Genomic DNA, 23004 nt, shown 5'->3' on the forward strand with positions numbered 1-23004 from the left:
CTGCCAGGTCTTACCCTTAGGGATGCCCACAAATGGCAGCTGCAGTCCCTGGCCAACCTACCACAAGTTTTCTTGTGCTTCAAGCAGAGTCTTGGAGGCTTAAGCAATCTTAAGTTGCAACACAGTTGGAAAGGTCTATTTTTTTTCTTGTATAAGATAGCTATTACTACAGATATTTAATCTTACAGGGGTTTGGATACTCAATCTCTGAGATATTCTGTATCTAGACTTGAGCCTCTTCAAGGGAAACAGATACTTTTCCCTTGGGTGAAGATATTTTATTGGTGTAATATAGCTCTGTTGGAAATGAAGAAGGGGAAAGCAATCTGATGTTAAAACAATCCCGCAGCTTCAGCGAGTGTTTTATGATCATTTACACAAAATTAGTTTTGTAGCTAAGAGCTGACATGCTGTTATACATTACAAAGAAGCCTGCTAACCTTGAAATAAAAGAGATGTTACAAATCATGTGAAATGCTGTCCTTTCAAGAAAGTGAACCAAAAGTGTTCTTAATCAACTTAATGTAAATCTTCTGGGTATGCAGTGTATGGCCATTTGTTTATGCACCTACCCTTTAAGAAGTGAGTGTTAATATGAAGAGTGGATTTCCTTTTAATAAGGAAATAATCCTTATTTTATGCAATTAAACTGAACACTTTCTTCTGATAATTCTGACTGAAAACAACTCTGATTTTTCCCTTATTTTTTTCCTCCTCCCAAAGGGGAGGAAAGTGTCAAACTCAAGGATAAATTTTGTTTAAACATTTCTAGATATATCATTATTTTTTTTTTTACTTCAGCAAAGTATTTTATGCAGCAGTTACTATCATATTGAGGACAGTCCTATTTGTGCCATAGCAGGATCCTTTAACTTTTTTTCTTTACAAAATATTATTTAGCTAGTGTTAAAAATATTGGACTGGGACTTGGCTAAAAAAGCATGTCTTGTTTGATCACTACAGGATCATTAGTGCTGCTAAGCCTTTTTGTTCTGTTGTTACCAGATATATATCATTTTCTGTCATGGTTAGAAGAAAGGGCTTACCTTTGGCTAAAGGTTAGCGTGAGCACTCTGTCTAAGATTCCTTTCTTAACGCTTAAGATGTTACTGCAAAGTGCAGATAAAAGTTGAAGTTACACAATGACTAGCAGACTTTGGAATGTTTTACCTCATCTCTCGTTCTGCTTTTTGTATTCCGCTTTTAAAGAGCACTGGAAGAAAAACAAAAATCTTCCTTCTTGATGTTACACTGTCATTGCATTTATCTTTTCTGCTCCCTTGCTTATCTTCACATGTTGGTCCAAGTTCCTTGGCCCATTCTTGGAGCCCTTCAGGTAGCTTTCTGGTAATCACTGTGCAGCATGCTATTACTGTTCCACCTTTGAGCATCGTGCCAACTCTGCTAGTAGAGTTGGTATGATGGAAGCTGGAAACTGGAAGCTCTTTTGCATCCTGGGATATTAGGAAGATTCCCCTTCATGTTCCCTTCCCCGTTTTAACTGTGGTAGTTTTGTGTATCTGCTAGCATTCTTTGTTTTCTTGTGTGCTGCAATGTCTGGGGAGTTGAGGGCCCTGAAATCTTTTGACAACTACAAAAGAAACTAAATACTTGTTTGCAATAATTAAACTGTGAATTCTCATTACATAGGGTAAGGATCCTTAAGTCTGTTTTCTGGTGTGTGGAGGGGCTTTTGTCCTTCTGTGCTGTTTGGCATAGGAGGTACATCTCCCATCTCCCTACATCTTACTCTTTTTTTTTTACTTGGATACCTTGGGATAAGCTGCTAACATAAATATCTTTTCTGAACTGTTGAACTCAGAAGAATTGAAACATCTCAGATGTTTCTGTGGTATAGTTCAGGATAGGATTTTGCTTTATTTGTAATCCAGTTTAACTACATGTTGCCAGAAGGTGTGGTCTTGCTTGTTCTAATGTTCTTTAATGTGTTTGTTGTTGTAGTATTTTTTTTCTCTCTCTTGCAACCAGAGGGTGTGCTGGATCAGTTTGTTGCAGTGTTGAAGTATTTTCTTTATTATGTGCCATCAATTCAGTAAGCTGGTCCAACTTACCTAGTGCAACTGGCACTGCAGTCTCTCAGTCAAGCACAAGGGAGAGGCTGAGAGCACGCAGATGGGTGCCTTTTTCACAACAGCCCGCAGCTGAAATGGATTAAGGAATAAAGATGTGCTTATGCTGTTTCTGGGGGACTATAATGTAGCCAGAAAGTGTGCATGTGGAAATGCTGAGAATACTTCATTGTAGATAATGTTCCAATAGAAATCTGAATTATAACCAACTTTCTTCCTTAAACTATGGTTTTCTTTAAGATGTGGTTCCCACTATGATGGGAGGGGAGCTCTGTAATTTCTCTTCCTTCTTTTTCCCATTTATAATACATGGAGTCAATAGAACAATATAATAAGATTTCTTGAGTATACATATCCTAATTTTTATGTTACTTAAAGCTTCAAATAATCAAATGTTAAAAATTTCCTGTGATGTTTTCACCTACCTTTTACTGAATGTAATGTACAGTCTATAGTTTCTGATAATGTTTCATACTATTTCCTCTGAAGTGTTTGGGGCCTGCTGTTTTGTTAGGAAGCATGAAGGCTGGTAGACTACTGTGAAAATGGACTGGGGCTGAACAGCTGATTAGATGTGAACACTGGTTATTGATGGTAGCAGTCCCTACTTCTGATAGCACTTTCTGAAGAGAAAACCTATTTTCATAACAGCATTTTCTTAATGTTAAGCTGATGAATATTCTTTGAAAGATACCTTAGTCTGTAACATCTGAGAAGGGAAGATGTCAATGCCTTACACACTGTGTATCAAGAGTGATAACAGTAAATGTTTAATAATTGAGAAGGATTTGTTTTTTTTTTTCCTTCCTATTTTTTTTTCTCCCTCCAATCTGACTTGCTGGTCTGGCACTTCTGTTTCTGCAGGAGAAAGCTATGTATGTGGTTCAATAGAACCCTTCAAGAAGCTGGAGTACACGAAGAATGTAAACCCAAACTGGTCAGTGAATGTTAAGACAACTTCTACTTCTCGTTCAGTGCCGTCTCTTGCCACTGCTAAAGGAGGTACTCCAGATACAAAAGAAAATAAGGATTTCATTAGGCCTAAACTAGTCACAATCATCAGGAGTGGAGTGAAACCACGGAAGGCAGTCCGGATTCTGCTTAACAAGAAGACAGCACATTCATTTGAACAGGTTCTTACTGATATAACTGATGCCATCAAGCTCGATTCAGGGGTGGTTAAACGCTTGTACACACTAGATGGAAAACAGGTAAGAATTTTCATCATAATCATTCTCAGCATAAAGAAAAGATAATTTTCCAGGAGGAAAATAATAGTATTTAAGTAGACAGTTAATTTTATCTGGAATGAATCTGGAATCAAGTCTTCTACTGTTTATTATGTAAGATCTGTGATCAGTTCAAGAACATATCATGAAGCATTTCTTAGCCTCAGTGATGGTCTTGCTGTTTGATAAGTAATAGCTCTAAATCTGTTAGTCAAGAGTATGATGTGGTGTTGGCTGTGCATGTTAGAAACCTAGGATGAAGGATGTTATTTTAAAGAAGCTTGTTCTGTTAACTTGCTTTTTCTTGCAGCAGTTTTGTGTCACTATATTTGCCTTTCCTTAAGCTGTAAAATCGAAAAGTGAGGAGACACATTCCACCACGCTAAATTCAGGCCTACTGCTTTCCAGAATGGCCAAATTGAGTCGTACTGCAGCTAGAACAGAGAGAGAGCTGAAAGGCTTAGAAAATGTGAGGTTTTTGCCTCTCACAGGAAACCAAATAGAGTTAACTGTGGTGCCACATCTGTTAAGGATTCTCTTGTAGGTTACATGTTCTGTGAAATACCTTCAAGCAGTGTCTCTGCTGACTAATTAAATTGTGGTATGATGAGATTTTTTTGAGAGGCTTCTTGTTGAACTCAGGGAGGAAAGGACAAGAAAAAAATATTAAACTCTAATCCTACTTCTTTTTTGTCTTTCACTTTATTTGTAATTTATCTACGAACGTATATTAATTATAGCAAAAGTGGAGAAGCGGTTAACACGATGAAGGACAAGACTAATTTCAGCATGACCTGAATTGATTTAGAGCAGGGATGACTCTAGAGAAATAAGGAAGATACTTGAATTTTCAAATGTAACCTTTTAATCTGAAGACATGATATAGGTATAGAATGGTGGCAGAGACATGAGCAAATGGTCTCACTTAGAAACTGCTAGAGAAACTAAGAATTTTCTACTCTGTTTTACAGATTATCCATGAATCATTGAGCCTAGATACAGCTAACAGTGTAGCTATCAGCAGATGACTTGCAAAATGTGCTTGATGCAGGTAAATACTCTGCCAGCTAGATCCAGTGGTGAGCCTCACAGGTCTATAGTTACTGGGGTCAGTGTGCGGGCATAGCTTTGGAAACAACTGCAGCAATACCCTCTGATCTGAGAGATGGCTGGTTAGTGGACAAGCTGCTTATTCGGAGCACTGGTTCAAATCAGGGCCAAGTCTGGACTGGCCAGAAATCCCTTCCATCTGCTGTTTTGTATTGGTAACCTCTGACACCATTTACAGACAGTTGCTCCATTCTTGATGACTGTGTACATGCTTTTAATGATCCCATTACTGTGGCTTCTTTGGGAACTCCGACCTGGGGCAAAAATGTCTACGCGGAGTTCAGTTTGCTTGCAGCAAAGGTGAAGTGTGTTTCAGCTCTCAACTTATGTTGAGATGTGACTGTCTTGATATGACTGTCACGTATTGTAGACTCCCGTATATGATTGTCCTTAAAATCAAAAAGTACCTTCACACCTGTTTCAGAGCTTTAATTGCTAGAAATAAATAGTGCTGTTCTATTACTGGGCAGGAAGGGAAGATCAGGTTTTCCTGACAGACATGTTGTCAGAGTTCACTTGAATACCTTTTCAAGTCCAGGGATTTGAGATGAGTTTAAATCAACAGTATTCCGGGGTGTTTGTTACCTACCCCACAGCCCAAAACCCAGTCTCAAACTCATGGCCTCAAAACTCATTGCCTAACTGCTCTACGGAGAGGCAGGTGTCTCCATGCTTCTTCCCTTTCTGTCCTGCTTAAATTGTATCACTTGCTGCCTGCCACTGGGGATGTGCATCATACTGATGTAGTGGAGACTTTGTTCCCTGAGTATGCAAAGCAGCTTTGCTGGCAGAAAGGGAAATCAATGACCTGTGCCAGTGGGAGCAGCCTGTTGCTCCCCCTGCGCAGGGAAGCCATTGATTTCCTGTGCTGCTGGGCAATTGCTGCTCCATTTTTCTCTGCCAAAAATCTGGTCTCCCAGATGGTGTTGGGGGCATGATGATGGATTTCTTTATTGCTATACACAAGCTATGAATGATTACTGGGAGGAAATCCATAGTAAATCCTACTTTTTTTTTTCCAGTAGTGTTCATAGTAGGGAACTTCTCTTGTAACTCTTGTTGAAGCCTGGAAGTTTCTGGGAAACCTTGGGTTGAGTGGTTAAATCTAGCAAATCTGTGATTAAATCTTTCAACGCTAACTTAAAAAGCAATAAAATCTTAAGGCTCTGAGCCAGGAAAAGTAATTTACTGTAAGGATAAGAGGGTAAAGCTCTTCTAGGATTATTTGTTGAGAATGTAGCTTGGAAGGAAGGCTGTTCTCTTCAGTCTTCTCTTGGGAAATATTTTATGAGACCAACGCTGGAATTGCCCATCAGTGCCAAGAAGTGGAGCAAGTCCCATATGTCATCTGTGCAAGTGGGACCTTGGGTGTGCATACAGTTGTTGGGCACTGTCATAAGATGCTTTGGTCTAGTCAGAAGCGGTAGGAATTAAGGTCGTAATTGGCTACATGAGTCAGTTGCCTCAAACTGATGCTAAGCACCGAGTGGAATCATAGGATATTCTGAGTTGAAGTCAAAGACCCTTAAGGGTCTCTTTCAACTCCCGGCTCCACACAGAACCACCCAAAAGTCAGACCATAACTGAGCTTGAATGCTTTCCCTCTCACAGTCAGGTTGGTTGCAATATTTTGATTTGTATCTCTATAATTTTGCTCTATTAAAAGGAATTTAAGTGGTGGCCTATGAAATTTGACAGAGGTGGTACTTGGACAGTTGATACCTGGACAAAGTTGTTGTAACATGGTAGGAAGGAGGTTCTTCTGTGTGGTCTGATTGCTTTTTCCATCACAAAAATTATTCCTTGATTTTGGAAAATGTAGTAAGTTTTGGCACGCTTTGTGCCTTGTTTGGTTGTTCCTGAGGATGGAGGACCTTGATCAAATAGGTATGCTGTAATAGCCCTTTCTATTTTTAATGCTGGAGTAGCAGGGTTTTCATGCATGTAGTTTAGTTTCATTTAAAATGTATTTCTCTATTACAAACTGGGTGGCTAGTGCTTTATTTGCATTTCCTTGTAGCTCAGATCAGGCCATATTTTGACCTCAAGGTTTCTGAAACTTTTAGAGTATAATTTAATTTGCAGAAAAGGAGTACAAAGATACAACTGTAATCTGATCATGTAGCACGTCAGTGGCCAGCATTTAGTATACCCTTCTAGTTAAATTCTTATTGGCATCTCAAGGAAGGATAGGTTTTGTGCATACACTATTTTAGAAATAGTGCATTTTTAATAGATGCAATTTATTTATTTATTTACTTATTTGTTGGTACAAGAAAGTAATACTGTGGGGTAATTGGAAATATTGGGAAAGCAGTTAGTGGGGTTATTGGTGGTAGGTGGATGGCGGGACTAGATGATCTTGTAGGTCTTTTCCAACCTAGCTAATTCTATGAATCTATGATTCTATGTTTTTACTCTAACGGAAGAGCAAGAATCAGTTCCTTGTAGGATACTGACAGCTTTGAAGGTGGGACTTTCAGAAGCGTTTAACGGCCTTATGAGCTCAGGCCAAAATTAAAACCAGTCCAGGAAGAGGTCTTGAAATTTTCTTCTTGCCAACTTTGCTGTGTAAGGAAAACAAAAATAGAATGAGTAGGTTTATTGCTGCCTGTAGGAATTCAGATCATGAGGCTGTGCTCTTACTGTGAGTATTACCCATATTTTAGATTAAAAGGCTGTTTAAGTACATTAAAAAGGCATTGTAAGTGTTGACTCTCAATATTCTCATGTACTTATGCAGGGAAGGAATGCTTTCTCATAGCTAAAATATGCCTTGCTTTCCTGTGACTGCAATGTGTCTGTTTGGTTTTTAGTGAAGCGAGCTGCCCTTTGAGATGGAGCCAGGTTGATGTACTGCAAGCTCAGTTCTCTGGTCTCCGTATAATGAGGCACTTCTAGAATAAAACCAAATGGGAGAGTGTTAATGAAGATCACATATTACATATTACAGCCATGTGAAATAGTGCCTTTTTTTTTTTTTCTTTAAGGAGTGGTGTAGTGTGTATTTGTGCAAGGTATTTACAATTTGCATGTTTAGAAGAAGGCTGAAGTTTGGACAAAAGCACTTTATCACCTTGGCAGTCCTCCATCTGCTTTTGGAGAACAAATACCTGCAGTATGATGGGACACTCATTTGAACAGGTGGTTTGTTTACCTTAACTAGATGATTTGCAGTTATGCAAATTATTTTTCAGTGTATGCATTATGCAATGGATTTCACTGCAGACAGGCAAGTGGTCAGTGGCAAAAATAGCAGAATGAAAGTCATTCTGTGGTTTTTAAAAATAAATAAAAATAAAAAAACCCAGGTATGTTCAAATAACATTACCTTTGCAAATGGGAAATATATCTACTGGTACTTGAGGACGTAGGTTATAGAAGTATGTACAAGTCAGAGGCAGAGGGTGGAATGGGAAGCAAGTCCATCAGTAGCTTTTGCACTAATCTGTTAAAATAGTCATATTAAAATTTGTGACTACAGGAAGAAATAATATTACAGTGCTGGAATGCTTGAAGCTTCTTTATTTAGTATAACATGTTGATTTTGTTTTTTTTCTTTTGGAAGCCTGCTGTAAGGGGAGTATCTTACCATACAAACTCTCTTTCCTGTAGAATTCTGTTTGTAAAAGTATTTAATTTCTTAGTTTTCAGTAAAGAAGTAGTACTAATGCTTTAAGAAAATGACTTCTCAAGAAAAAGAAAACAACTGTTTGCATCTACAGCTAAGCTGAGCATGTACTTTTTTATTGTTTTATTCTTAACAAGTAGAACATTCTTAGTGAAAATGTCTATATTCTATAGTAAATTCTTAGACAAATCTACCCTTTAGTAGGATGGATTAAAGATCTCAAATGTCTTTCTCTAGACTTGAATTGTCTTTGATACGCAAAAGCCTACATAAATCAAGGTAGCTATCAGTCATGGGAAAGACGTTCTCTACTTAAGGTTTGTATACTGTATGTTATGGAAAAATCTAGACAAAAATGAATATTAAGCAAAACAAAACTTATTTGCAGCAGATGACTTGTTTTGTGTGAGCTCTGTAATTTTCATTCCATTCCTATTATAGAATAGGCATTTAATTTTAAGAGTGACTAGTTGTGCATGTTATTTTACTTATTCTTCAGCTGCAGTTACAATTCACTTGAGAGGTATACAACTTAAAATTATTCCTGTTTTGAAAGATGTGGACAATAAGTGCAATTTTATCTTCTGTGTGACCCCTCTCGAGGTCAGAAACTAAATTCTTGCTTTTGTTGGAGGCTTGCAGCTCCCACCAGCCAGAGTGGTGTTGATTGACTGGAGAACCATGCTGAGTTCTCTGCAAGATGTAGCTATGTGGATGCTGATTAACAGGAGAACAATATTAAAGAAGATGGCATCTGCAAATCACACAAGTGTTTTATCAGGGAAGCAACAGCTAGGGAAACTTTCCCTTATGTTTTTGAAGGGGTACATTAATATTGCACTACCTCCGGCGGTGTTTCAGGTGGGGAGCTGAAACCTCTTATGCTTAGGCTGTGTATACATGCTGCTCTTTCTGAAAGGGATTCTAGTGTCTAAAACGCTAGAGGATAAACCTTGGAAAATACCCATGGTGCCTAATTTTAGACATGAAGTTTAGGGTACTATCAGAGAGATGCTGATGGACTGCCGTGTTATGTAGCTGTCAAAGATGCTTTCCAAGAGCAAAGAGTGTTTTTCCAGCTTTTGATACACCTCACTTTCCCTCTTTCCTGTTGGCAGTGTATTTAATTAACACCTTTTTTATTTCTCTGGAAGATAAATAATTCCTGGCTTTGGCCTTTTGAAATTGACTGGGGGGAGGGACGTGTTGAGGAAAAATAGCCATCATTCAATAGGGGAAAAGGCCCACGGATGCTTCTTGCAGACATGATAAACAGAAAAATAAAAGCAAAAATCAGTGACTGGAACTTACCCATCTCAGCAGGTGGTGATACTCACTGGAGACCTTGAATGATTTCCTTGATTCCTGCTGAGAAAAATGGACTTGCCTTGAAAAATGACTTTATTAAGAAAAGAATCAAAATCTGGTTTAAAATCGGACAAAGACATGGTAGGATGGACAGTTTGCTGGCAATTGAAGTTACCCTGGTGTTGAAGGAGAGCTGCAATAAGTCCTTGAGCCCATGCGACTCTGAGCAGGCTGGTTTGATGTCACATTATGACGTTGACTAACAGTTTTAATTGTTAACCAAATAAAGCCTTCTGTAAAGGAGTGAACAGAAGCACATTCCTAATTGAAAACACTGTGTGTTCATTTGTCTAGTTTTGGTTCCTGTTAAACTGAGATGGATGATGATGTTGCTCTGTCTCTAAAAGCCCTCTCACAATGGCAGTTTCCAGGGCTGCTGACTAGCATCCTGTATGTGCTGTGAGCTTGCTTTGAAAATTGAGAAAATCCTGTCTTCTGCAAACTTTAGATTGGCTTTCATGCTATGTAGAAGAGAAACTCTTTATTAATTGAATAAGACTGAAAGCTTGCAAATTTGCTTCAGTATGTTTTAAATAGTGAGTTGATCTTACTGTACTATGAAGACATCTAGCTATTAATTAGAGTGTTTGTGTACAGAAACATTACTTGTTTGTTTTTTGGAAGAGTCATTTTTCATCTTACAAAAGCAGAGCATCTTGTCTTTTCTCACACAGTGATTCAATGGGAAGGAGATTTTCTAGTTATTCTGAATTTACATTGCTGGATTAAAATAAGTGTCTTTTTTCTCCATAGCTGACCTTTGCTTCTTTTCTTTAAGTATGCAATGTAACTAAGAAGAGCTTCTCATCAATTTAAATTCTGATTTGTGAATTGCTGTCTAGTAAGGCATAGGAGAAAAGCAAATGGAAACCATCTATAACGGTATGGTTTTATTGCTGGTGGATTTACATGGGTATTTTAATTTTTTTGCATTTATTTGTTTTGGTGAAAGAGGAATTTGAAAAGCACTTGTAAATTTCTGCGATGCCGTATGGATATTTTGTGGATACAGGAATGAATTTAGTGGTGTTCAATGAAAGGTTTCTACTGCCCAGTAACACAGTGTCCTCAGGCTATTCTTTGTCAGCAGCTGAAATCTTTCTGGTAATTCTTTTGAAATAGTGATCTTCCTAAACTTTGCCTGTTCCGCTCCTCAGTCCTGTTAGGATGCTGTATTTCATGGCTTTCACTGAACGAGCTGAACTCAATGGTTTGAAGACTTCATGGTGGATGTTTTCAGGCTGTTGTGTTCATCGGAATGATTTTGGTTTTAGTCCCTGAAGCTGTTATCATTTACAGTACCTTTCTTCATTGGCGTAGATAAGCTTTTCCTTCTCTGAAGTGGTATGTTGAACTAAAACTGTATGAAGGGGTAATGGATCTTGGGTTTACTATTTTTTTTTTCTGTTCCTTCTAAAACTAGTTTTTATAAGAGAATTAAAAAACTTCAGTCACTTAACTGAATTGTAGAAAAACATCAAGAAACAGAAGTTTTCTTCTCAAAGTTTTTTGTAGTACAGGTTTCTTTCCTCAGAAATTGAACTGTCTTATTCGTAGCAAAAATTCTTTGTACTCTGCACAGCTTATTAGAATTTAAATATTTGCTTATTAATCTATGCATTTGGGTGTAATTCTCTCCCTGGATTGTTAGGTTGTTAGTTCTTACACTGACACTTGGAAATCTTGGCTACCTGTCTTTTGACAAAGTTGAGTTACTAAAATTTCAGGCTGATAACTTCAGTCATGTTCAAGTTTGAACACCTACGTACTTGAGACTGAGCACAAACATGTCCTTGATTATTTATTTCTTTCCAGTTAAATTTCTCTTCAACAGATTTTTGCCAAGCTGTTCTGTAGAAGGAAAATTGTATGTGGATGAGTGCTGGATGAATGGCGTACTAGCAAAATGGTCTTAAAGTCGTTGATGGTGGAGGGAATGGCAGTGACAGATGACCCAATTTTGTGCCTTGTTTTTCTAGTTAAGCTTTTCAGAAAAGAAACTGAGTTCATAAACTGCAGTAAACTGTCAATGGTCCAAACTTATTTTCAGTACTTTTCTGCTCATTTAGCCATGCACTTTGTTATCTCTTACAGAGAGTGGGAAGAAACACAAATCTCTTAAGGTATTCAAACTATTTGAGCTGGAATTGCCTCTCATTGTTTTTCTTCTGTAGAGAGTAAGTCTAGGGCACTGACATACTTCTGAGGTACTCATCACATTAAAGATGAATCCATATCTCTCTTATGTGAACCCTGCTGTATAAAGAAGTTTGAGATAAAATTGTAGTTTTCTTAAATTTGTGTCTGAGGACTCTGCTGTGAGGTTTTAGAAGAAGTGGAGTGGAGACTTAGAGGGTCTTAAAGATGACAAGAACATTAAGTACTATTAAATCAGTGACGAATAATCTATTCTGTCTCTTTCTCCCTCTATTCCCCTTTAAGCTTGACATTAATTTGTTCAATCTTGTAGGAAGTATTGCAGTAATCTCTTCTGAATCTATGTTCCCACTACTGTGCCCCAGTTCATGGGGGCACAATGTTCAGACTCAATCAGATTTAGGAACTAATACAATTACCAGTAGGTTAAAATATTTCCATTGTATTGCGTGAAGACAGTAGTTGTCTGAAAACGGCTTAACTTTCTATAAATAAGTCACCCCAGTGAGACTGTTTTCATGATGTCACGCACCATTAACCCATCATGACAAGGATTGCAAGATAACAAATGATTTGTTCTGAAATTTTTTATCAAATGCTTTGCATTACTCTTTTCCTCTCACGAACTTTTGAAGTAGGTCGGAGCGCCAGCTACAAGATGTCTTTGCTTGAGAAAGCTGCTGAGGGGGAAATTGTGATTCTTCAATAGAACCGAACACTTGAAGTCACAGACAGAAGAGCAAAGAAATCTTTGGAGACTTGAGGCATGCAGGACAGAGTTATGGTACTTTACACATAAATAAAAATGAGAACAGATGGGTATAAAATTGTCAGAGATAAGTTTAACTTCAGAAAGCAAGCAGCAAAGCTTTAGAGGGCTCTGAAGCCAGAGTTTGATGTTACTGGAAATAAAACTCGTTTTAAGTAGTTAAGGCTGATTGCCTTTCCTGGATCAGTTGTTCTGGTGGATTTGGTTTTCTATTAAATGTTGAATCTCAGAAACTTCTATGTAAAACTCCTCTGAGCTTTAACGGCTTAAAACTGTAGGAGACGTTTACTCATTGCGTGAATGGAGAGTGAAATCTCAGTTTGAACTGGTTTTAATTATCTTTTTGGCTTGGTTTAAGCAATAATTTTCTCAAGCTTCCAGACGGTAGGGGAAGATTGGGTGCATCTAGTGGAATTGCAAGGGTAGAATGCCTTTGATTAAAAGTGGGGGAGAAGACATTTATTGCCCAAAATGAGCACACTGACTTTTTAAATAGAATGTTTGCTTAACCTTCTGCTGTTTCTCCATGCATGAAATCAGTGTTTGCATCTTACACTCAGATAAGATCTGAGTTATTGATAATGCAACATACAAAGTGTTCAAGTGTCACACTTACATGCTGCTGGGAGAGGAAATAACTGAGAAGGAGGTGAGCTTAGTGTGTTGCGGGAAATGATCCTGGCATAGTAGAGACTGATAATGAGGAACTCTTTGCATGAGAATAAACTCACGTATGCTATAATTCTGTCCTCACGCTTAAGAACAAAAAGGTTAAAAATACAGAAGCTCATGGTTATGAAGAAATCCGTATGTGACATTGTTAATTCTGTGACAGTCTAGTCTACTTTCTGTGTTGTACTTGCTGTAGCTCCATGAGCACGAACAAGGTCACTGCACCAGTGTGGATATGATGGTGGTACTGAAATTTACAGCCAAGCAGTTGGGTTTGGGGGGCATGCACCTGGATCAAAAAATGTACTTAATTTCTTGTTGCCATCTGAAATGATATTATATGTCTAATACTGTATTTTTGCTTCATAAAAATACCTCCTATGCTCCAATACATTCAGTTTCCTAAATATGCCTGAAAAAGGAGAAAATTTGTAAGCTTTGAGGGAAAAGAAAATATTTAGATGTTTCAGTTCCTAAACCAGAACACATCTGTTCTGGGGCAGGTTGAGGAGCTTTTCAAATACTCTGGAGGAATCTGTTTTAAATAGAGTATGATTTTTGGGAATTGGGAACAAGGAGTATTATCAGTGTAAAATTTAATAAGGCGAAAATCTAGTAGTTAATGTAGGAAAGATAATCAAAAAGCTTATCAGAAATATAGAAACAGAAACGAGGTAAGAGTGCAGTAAACGTAATATGTGAAGGTTTTTAATACAAGAAGTACTGAACACTTATTGCTATGAGATGGCAGAAGAATGTGTACGTGCAGGAGAATGAAGTAAGGAGTGTTTAGTGGTTGTACTGTTAATTAGAATCTTGGTGGGAGCAGTTATTGACCACGGTTGCTTTTTTCGTCTGAAACAGGCAAACTGAAATTTGTGTACCTTGCTCATCTAACTGTCTTCATGTAAGTATCAGCATCAGTTGTTCTCAGTATGGTGAGCAGAGATTGAGGGACACATTTATTTAAATGAATGAAATGGGTTGAGAGCCAGTAATGTTGGTACTCAAACTTTTTGGCTAAAATGTATAAGAAAGATGAAAGTTTAGTATCTGTACTGAGGACCTTGGTAGTTCACTCTGGGACGCAACTAACATGAGGCTGAAAGAAAACCTTTTGTAGTTGTGTGTCTTAGTTAATATCTGACATTTTCAGCTGAAGTGTTAAAATGAAATACGTTTGCCCAGTAACATTTGATTTTGATTTAAAAAAAAAAAAAGCTATTTACTTGAGTATTCATTTATTTTTTTTAAATCAGACAACTTTTTAAGACATGAGCAAGAAGTAATCCTGAACATCAATTTTGAAACAGTAAATTTTGAATTTGAGACCAAAGGTGCAAGAAGAAAAAGATGTGTTGGGATCATTATAGGTTAATCGTATTTGTAGGTATAACACCTTGAAAAGTAGCTTTTCAGAAAAATTATATTGCTGCTTTAAAACTGTTTAAAGCAGCAGTGTCTAAATGTGGAGACATAATGTGTGGATCATTGTTTTTGTGTGCTTCAGAGGAGAAGGGACATGAAGACTACAAAAGGAGGAGACTTTCCTATCTCTATATGTCATCACTGACATTTAGGGGAAGTAGCTTTTAAACGTGCCATCTCTGTGTTTAAAAAAAAAACAACAAAAAAAAAACAAAAAAAAACCCCTCCTATCTGCAAATGGAGAGCTGTCCTAGAAAACAAAATCAAGGTCTTGTTCCTCTTGTGCTGAGTCCAAATGAATGCCGGTCATCTCTCATTGCCTGCAGTAGAAACTGCACTCCTAAATGTACAGAAGGAGAGGGGAGCAACTGAAAGTCATGTGGTGCCTCTGTAGGAAGAGGAAGGCATTAGTGGTGTTTCCTCTCTTACAGGCAAATAACCAGGAGGACTACTGAAATAAGAGGCTGGAGCTCTGAAAAAGGAGCTGTATTATGGCTATACTGATTGAAGTTCTTCACCAGTGCCTCCAGTAACTCTCCTTAAAAGCTCTCCCCTGGATAGGGAAGGCTGTCCCTTTGCCCTTAGTTTCAGACTGAGTCATCTTGTCCTGGTGCTGCAGTGAAACAGGAACGCTAGGATGTTACGCAGTCATCAGACTTGGTGTGCGTGCGTATATATACATATATATGTATATAATATATATATAAGCCATATATTTACTCTCTTTATATATGTATGTATGCATGTCACAAATGACAGGCAGCCTTACAGCTCCCAAAAAGAGCCTAGGTAGAGTTTTTTTGTATCCCAAATCAAAGGTATTCTCTGTATTTCTGTTCTTCAGGACTCACTGAAAATGTGTTACCAACTTCGATTTCTTTTTTCTAAATTACTTTTGATTATTCCCTGGAAATAAGTCTTTGAATTTGTTACAAAAAACTCCTTCAGTTTGCTTAGAAAAGGTGGCAAGTCATTTTCAGCTTGTCATTTACAGCTGAAAGTTTTTTTGAGGTGCGGTGGGTATGTCTTTTCCAAAGACACAACTTCTGCTGTCAAGTTAGGTAGAAAGTGAAGGGTAACTAGAATGGGAGGCTTATGCAAGATCACTCTAAACCCTCAAAAAGTAGATGCTCCTCTGTTTCCAAGGTGTAACAAGTAATTTAAGTCTTCTTCCATCTACACGTGCTGTGATGTATCCAAGTATTTACACTAGATTTATACAAATCTGAAAAAATGTCAACTGTAGACATTTCTCAAGAGTTAATTTGACAAAGCTTTTTTCTAACAGAAAACTTAGCAAACGAAGGACTTAGTGGCCTTAGTAGCCTGTTTGTTTTGTTTCTGTATGACTTTAAAATCCTCTTCTGTAGGCTTCTTGTTCTCAAACTTTCTTTTTTCAGAATGGATTTAACTGCCATGAATAATGACATTCTGAGTCAACTGACTAATGCTAACAAGTTCATAGTATTGTGACACAACAGTACAGTAATGAACTAAATTAACCATGGTTGTGGGTTGATGGTTTTTTTTTTTTTTTTTGGTGGTATTCTCATTCATAAAACTTGAAACTCTGAAGACTGTCTTCAAACATGTTATTTTGTCTAGACCAAAGCTATTTAACAACACTGCAAAACAACTGGGCAAACTGTACTTTCTCTATTTTTTTTTCTCCCTTCCTGTAAGGGGACTATCTGTAGTAAGGATTGGAGGGAACGCAACAGAATGTGTGTTTGTGTGTTCTTTGAGGTGATTTTTCCTTCCCCCAGTAAATGTAATTTCCCGAGCAAGATTATGATCAATCTATTTCTAAGAGAGAGATTATTATTATTTAATGGCCCAATACAATTCAAGTTTCATTCCTTCAGGAATACCTGCATAAATCTCCACTATTCAGTAGTTTGACCATTGGGGAATGGCAAGCTGCAGCTGTTCTTTGTGCCTGTGTATACATACACTCTAGCCCTCACACCACTACTTCCCTCAAGAACAAATGAGGAGTTAGGGTTCTGCTATTTTTGTTCATTTGCTTGTTTGTTTCTACCTGTTGTCTGTGAGCCAGAACTTGGCATTCTGCTGCATGTTATTTTCCAGGTGGATTTCCCACCCTTCTCTCTGTTAGCGTGGCTCAGATTTCCCACAGCATGGGCAAGCTGGGTTCTGCTGGAAACCAGTACTGAGCAAGACCCATCTGGACTAGTCCTTGGCTATTTCTTGTGAAGCCAGCTGTCATAGTTCTCATATATGAGGTGTCTTGAGAGGAAATTTTTACCAGGAGGTTAGGGATAATCTGTCTCTAATCTTGCTCCATCACATGTACATGCAAACAACTTGCCACTTGCTTTCAGATATTTGCAAAAATCTTTTCAGGATATGCAAAAACTTATCACCAGTAGAGTCGTTTTAATAACGGTGCTGATCTTTGATCTGTAGAAGTGTGTTTTTTAAAGTATTTTCAGAGGTGCTGGGGAAATGTTTGCTGCTGCTTGTGTTGCAGAATGAAACATCTGTTGCATATTTTAAGGTTAGGAATGAAGGAAGTGTTAAAATAAGCAGAAACTTTGTATTCTAGATTTAATGTATATCACTTTTGCTACTGTGTTGCAATGAAGTAATAGTTTGACAAACTGGATTTTTTTTTTTTTTTTGAGATTGAATGCCAGTGGGTAAACTGATTTTTTTGCGGGTGATGAAGAATGGATTTGTTGCTCACTATTTTGAAGTATAATGTTGTCAGATATGCAGGTGGAGTTTTATTAACTGACCTCCTGAGATCATGGAAACTTCAGCAAGATTTGGGAATGGACCAGGATTTCAGCAGAGAAGAATCGAGACTGTTTAATGCAAAGCCTATCTTTACCTGTCTTTCTGAAAACAGGAGAACGTGCAATGATGTATTGTGGTGAACTGACATGACAGCTGACATGCTAATAAAAGCTTCTTACGCTTTGGCATACAGTCTGTAAAGAGGCAAGAATGAGTGCCACCCACCTTTTTTTGCTGTTAGCTAAGGTGATAATGACTGTAATTCTTCTAAGGCATCTGACTAGCCAAACAGTTGAAGTATAAAAACACTTCTGAGATGGATAATTTTTTCTTATTTCTATCTACCAAACATCTTTGATCTGCATTTACAGATCTTCATTTCAGTTAAAGAGATTCAAATTCTACATGCCTTATATCAGGAAATACAGATACAGAAATATCTGTATACTTGTAAGTATATCCCTTGGTTTTATATCCCTAAAGCTACCTCAGAAGCTACTGTAGCTTTGTTTGGTCCCTACAATAGAGAGAACTAATTAATGTGCAGATTTTTTATGTACATAGGTAAGGTATTAAACTAAGGGAACTCCAGAAATGGATAGGACGCAGTGGCCTCAGGTTGTATCGGTAAGGGTTAGATTAGCTGTCAGGAAGAATTTCTTCATGGAAAGAACGGTTGGGCATTGGAACAGGCTGCTCAGGGAGGTGGTGGAGTCCCCATCCCTGGGAGTATTTTAGACATGTGTGGATGTGGCTGTTAGGGATGTGGTTTAGCAGTGGATTTACAGTGTTAGATGAATGGTTGGACTTGATCTTGAAGGTCTTTTCCAACCTAAATGATTCTATGAAATTGTTCAGTTGGTTTGTGTGTATGTGTGTGTATATTTGGGGACATGATTTAGTGGTGGGTTGTTAGAGCAGTATGGTTAGGTTGTGGTTGGACTTGATGATCTTGAAGGTCTTTTCCAACGTGAGCAATTCTATGATTCTATATATATGTTGTTTTTCCTTTTATATTTCACAATAACTGTTTGTTGTGCAGCACTTCTCTGGAGCAGCTGCTTTCCTTTAGCTCTGGTGAGTGTTACGCACCTGAGAACCTTGGTGATCATCACCAAATTCTAGTGAGAATACCAGCCTAGTTTTCACAGTTCACTGAGTAGCTGATAATGAGTACACTTGTGTGAATAATTTTGCTCATTTACAGAAAGTCTCAAGAGATGACTGGTGATTTTACTCTTGCATGTTCTTTTAAACTTACTGATGTGTTCAGTTTGACTGCTTTCCCAAGGAAACAAAGCTGGAGACAATTTATTTCAGCCCTTGCCTAATACATTTTGAACCTATTGGTCTGCTGAAGTCAAGCTTGAAAGAGCAGTCACAATTTAAAAGCAATTTCAATTACTTCATGGAATTTTATGGCTGAGTCAGCCTCAGAAGGACACCCTCAGTGCTGTGGACTTACTGGTCCTTTTACAGAGGTAAGGCAGACAGAAATTTTCTCATTTTTGTTGCTTTTGGCAGTAGCCAGCTGGTCTCATAACACAGTAGGTACCGACCAGCCAGTCAGCGCAGAGATCTTTCCCAGCTAGCCATAACTTCTCTCTCTTGCCCTCTGGAAGTGTCTCAGTGAGTTGGAAGGGCATTACAGTTAATACAGCATGAGGAGAGTACATCCTGCACCCATCAGTGAGGCACCTGCCGTCAGTGGTCTGGTCTCTGCACACAAATGTCATTAGGTTTTCCCCCTCCCATCTTTGTATCTCAAGTATATCATTCCAAGTAGTTCAGCTGCCTAGTTAGGCAGCTGAACATATTAGTTTTTTCTCCTTGAAAACAGAACTTTGTTTCTGTTTTGTTGTCTTCTCTTGGAGAATGCAGCATGTGTGTGTGGTTGTTTTTTTTTCCCCCCTTGTTCACTGATAAAATTGTTTTCCTTGCATGTGCTCTCCACACATACACGTATGCAAAAAACCACCACCACCAACAAAAAATAAAACAGATGCATTCAGGAGATGCGTATCTTTGGCATGTGTCCTTAACTACTGAAGAAGATAAAACATGTTCTACTAATAAATAAGAAATGTGAATGAACATTCCTTGACACAGTTTTTTCTGTCTTCTCAGTATATGAGCACTTGTTTTATCCTGGTAGCAAATGTTCTGGGTACACCCCTAGCCAGTTGTTCTGTACCTTTTCCCCTTAATGCTTCTATTCCCTGAAAGAAAAACACTGCCTGAAATGGGAAGAGTTCATCTTCAGCTGTGGTGTAAATCTTCAGGTATATTTGACAGAATGAACCAAAAGGAGAGAGGGACTGCTTGCTTCTGATGTGATGGAACAATAGGTGTCGGTAAATCCATTTTTGCTACAGTTTAGTGCTTTCCTCTATTATTATTATTATTTTTTACAATGGGAGTTCTGTAGGAAGTAATGCAGAACATACCCACCCTATTTAGAGTTGCCTTTACAGTTGCTTTATTTCAGAGTTTTTATAAATTAGTCTTTCCTGTTTCCATGGCAACTCGCTTGTCTGCATTGGTTGCCAAGGAACAGCTCCTACTGCACAAAGGACAGAGACACTCTACCCAGTGACTTCATTCTTGGCACTAATAGACAGAGGAGAGCATAAGCTTGGTGTTCTTTGGAGTATGGTCTCCTTATTGACTGCTAGAAGGAACACTTTTTTATTTTTTTTTCCTTTTAAGTGTAATTAGGATGTTGGCTTCTCTTTCTGAGTCATCACAAGTCTCCTGTTCTACAACTACAAGACTCCTGTGGTCTGTAATAAGTGCAGGAGGTGTAATAGTTGCATATGCGTAACACGTTGGAAAATACATGTTTTTGGGATGGTTTAATACCCTATGCAGTAAATTGTGTGATACTCCGGTTAAAAAGAAATGATATTTTTTTTTAGTGTAAGATAAGAAATTCCCGATTCTGTGGATTTGATGAGAGCAATTAGTGTTCTCATTAGGTAGAATTAGAAGCGAACACTGTGAAGAACACTCCTGGACACGTGGCTCTCTGGAACACTAAAAAGTATTTTTCTTATTTGACCTCTGGTATAACTGCAATCTGGATTCCCATCTGATCTTTCTTTTAAGAAGCACAAACTGACACCTGTCATCAGTTCATCAGTTTTCTAAAATGTATGCAGATAGAATGAGCATATTGTGAGCCATAATTCTGTGTTGGTGTAAAATTTTATTTTGGAGGCTGTCTTGCAGCCATCAGTGGTATGGTAGTGAATCTGAGTATGTGGTCTCAACGTAGCTAAATGATTTGTTTGGGCTTTTCTGAACTAGTACATTTTCAAAGGAGTGTATTGATTTGCCTTATAATTCTGTAAGTGGTAATCAAGACTTCAAACAGTACAAGCATTTTGTTTTTAATTAATACTTACACAAAATGTTGTGCATAGCACAGACATTACTAAATCCACTTCTGTGAAAATAAAAGAATGAGAGAATTTGGTTCTTCCTTAGGGGCTAATGCAGACACAGAAATAGAATCTTTTGATCTTAGCATGGAATCGGTGGCTCAGATCTGGTTTCCCTCCTCTCTCTGGTTCTTTGATGAAGTGCCATCGCAATTCAGTGTTGCATGAATGCTGTTCAGCAGTGTTTTTGAGTCAGTTAGCAGTGGGAATATCCACAGGGAGGGTGAAGTGACTATGTTGTAAACCAGTAGTTTGTTGCATGCAGAAATGCAGGTACTCCTTTGTTGTAGAAAAGCTACTGCATGGTACTGTCTGCGCACAGGTGTGTAGGAAAAGACCAAGAATAGTTATTTTCTACTGGAGCCAAAATGCCAAGAGGAATCTGCCATCACAATATGCCTTTCAGGGTACAAGGAGAAGTTGAATTATGAGAAATTTGCTAGTGCATCTAGTTCTATGATTTGGGTAGAAAGTTAGATTACCTGCAGCCACATTACTTTTGTAGGCACTGAGCAGAGGCTAGCCTTAGGACAACTATGGCCAAAAAAGCACTTTCTGCTTTTTGGTCAGTTTGCTAAACGCCCTTTGTAACCCTGTTCTAGTCCAGCTTACATGAAGTGACATGCCTGCAGGCTAGCTCAAGATTTGACTTGGCTTGGATTAGTTTTAGAAACGTTTTGGCTTGAGAGAACTGGAGTTCAGTCGCAAGCTAGTCACTGAACGGTGTTCTTAGCTGGATGACTGAGTGGAGTGGAGGTTTATCGCTGTCTGTTATCAATTTTATTACTGAATTTATTATTTTTTTTCACCTTACTGTAAATGGAGACGTGCACAAGCCTTTCCTGTGTAGCAATAAAAATAATGTTTGCTAGTGAAGATATTCATAAGGAAAGCAATAGTATAGTTGTCTTTGATGAACCTGTTTGAAATCCCTAAACAGTAACTTGACTTGAAATCAATGTTTGATAAGCTAGATACTAAATTTCAAGTATTATACTGCACCTTAACCGAACCAGCTGCATTTTTCAAGTTAGGAATAAAGCAATGAGTTCAGCATTGGTATTTCACAATGTGAAAACAAAAACCCCCAGCCCCATTTTGCACCAAATTTGCTATAATCTGAAAGTTTTGAACAAGGAAGACAAGGCATAGGAGAATAAAGGAAAAATTTACCTACTTTAATTAATGCCATAAATAGCAGCCTATCCTTTTTACTTTATCTCTTTCAGGTACTATATTCCATGATATAGACCTTACAATGTTCTTTAAAAACCATTTGGGGATTATTAAATGGGGAACATTGAATTTTCTTTCTGTATAATGCACTTAAAATAGTTTTCAATTGCCCAAATAGCTTTACAAGTCACTTGAGGCATGATTTACTTAAAAATTATATGAATCAATTATATACAAAAACATACTTAAAGTAAAAGTTATAGCACAGGCTGATAAAAGCAAAGTAACTAGATTAAGTCTTTGACCTGAACTCGTCCTTTTGAACCAACTGCAGGGTAGCACGAAGGCTGTAGACTGAGTGTAGATACTCTGAACTGTACCAGTATTCTAATGTCTGAAGAGGAAGGTCAATTTGAAAGCCTGTGGTCACTGTCTAAATATTAAATTTAAAAAAAATGTATTATAAAAACCAGTTAGGTGGGAGGAAAGGACACTGGAATATTAGCGATTACTATTTCCTCTGTTACTATTAGAGTTTTATCTATATGAGATCAGTCATTCAAATAGTGTAGATCCTGGTCAAATTGGAGATTTTTTCCCTTCCTCTTATATAACAGACGTTAAAATCCAGATTTGATACTGCAAATCCATACAAATGTTTTATTTAAAGTACACGTTCTCCATTCCATCTCTCTTTATTGCTTACCCGGCCAAAATCAAATGAACTGGTGAATATCAGTTTCTGAACATCCTTATTTTTGATATTTTGATTAGGACTTGAATTGGGAAACTCTTAATTGCCCAGTTTGGTGCGGCTTTGATGAGATGGCATTACTCTGTAGCTTGCTTGCATTGCCTGATATGCTGGCATTGGCAGGGTTGCTTGCGCCTGTGGCTCGGCGAGTATCAGCACAAAAGCTACATTAGTCAGCCCTGTAATGTGTATTCTTCCCAGCTTTTGGTGCCATCAAAGTACTATGCTTGTTTAGATCGTGGGCGGGGGGAGTGTTTGTGTTTAACAGTACAAGTTCCTAATAGTTCGGTCTCATAGGGGAGTAAATGAATTTTGCTTTTAATGTTTCTGCACCGCCTAACGTAGCTTACTGAAACACATCCCACTCCGAGCTGAAAATTAGCCTCTTTTCATACAGCCTTCAGAGTATCTGGG

General features: G+C 37.9%; 1 protein-coding gene across 3 annotated transcripts in view; it reads left to right on the forward strand.

The window, feature by feature from the left end:
- Positions 1-23004, forward strand: part of DCLK1 (doublecortin like kinase 1) — a 239558-nt gene that overhangs the window by 13947 nt on the left and 202607 nt on the right. For all 3 annotated transcript variants that reach the window (XM_021377782.1, XM_021377773.1, XM_021377812.1), the window contains exon 3: positions 2955-3301. In XM_021377782.1, coding sequence (XP_021233457.1) covers positions 2955-3301 — 347 coding nt within the window. The remainder of the gene's footprint in view (positions 1-2954; positions 3302-23004) is intronic.

The sequence above is a fragment of the Numida meleagris genome, chromosome 1 (assembly GCF_002078875.1).
Source record: "Numida meleagris isolate 19003 breed g44 Domestic line chromosome 1, NumMel1.0, whole genome shotgun sequence".
NCBI classification, from domain to species: domain Eukaryota; kingdom Metazoa; phylum Chordata; class Aves; order Galliformes; family Numididae; genus Numida; species Numida meleagris.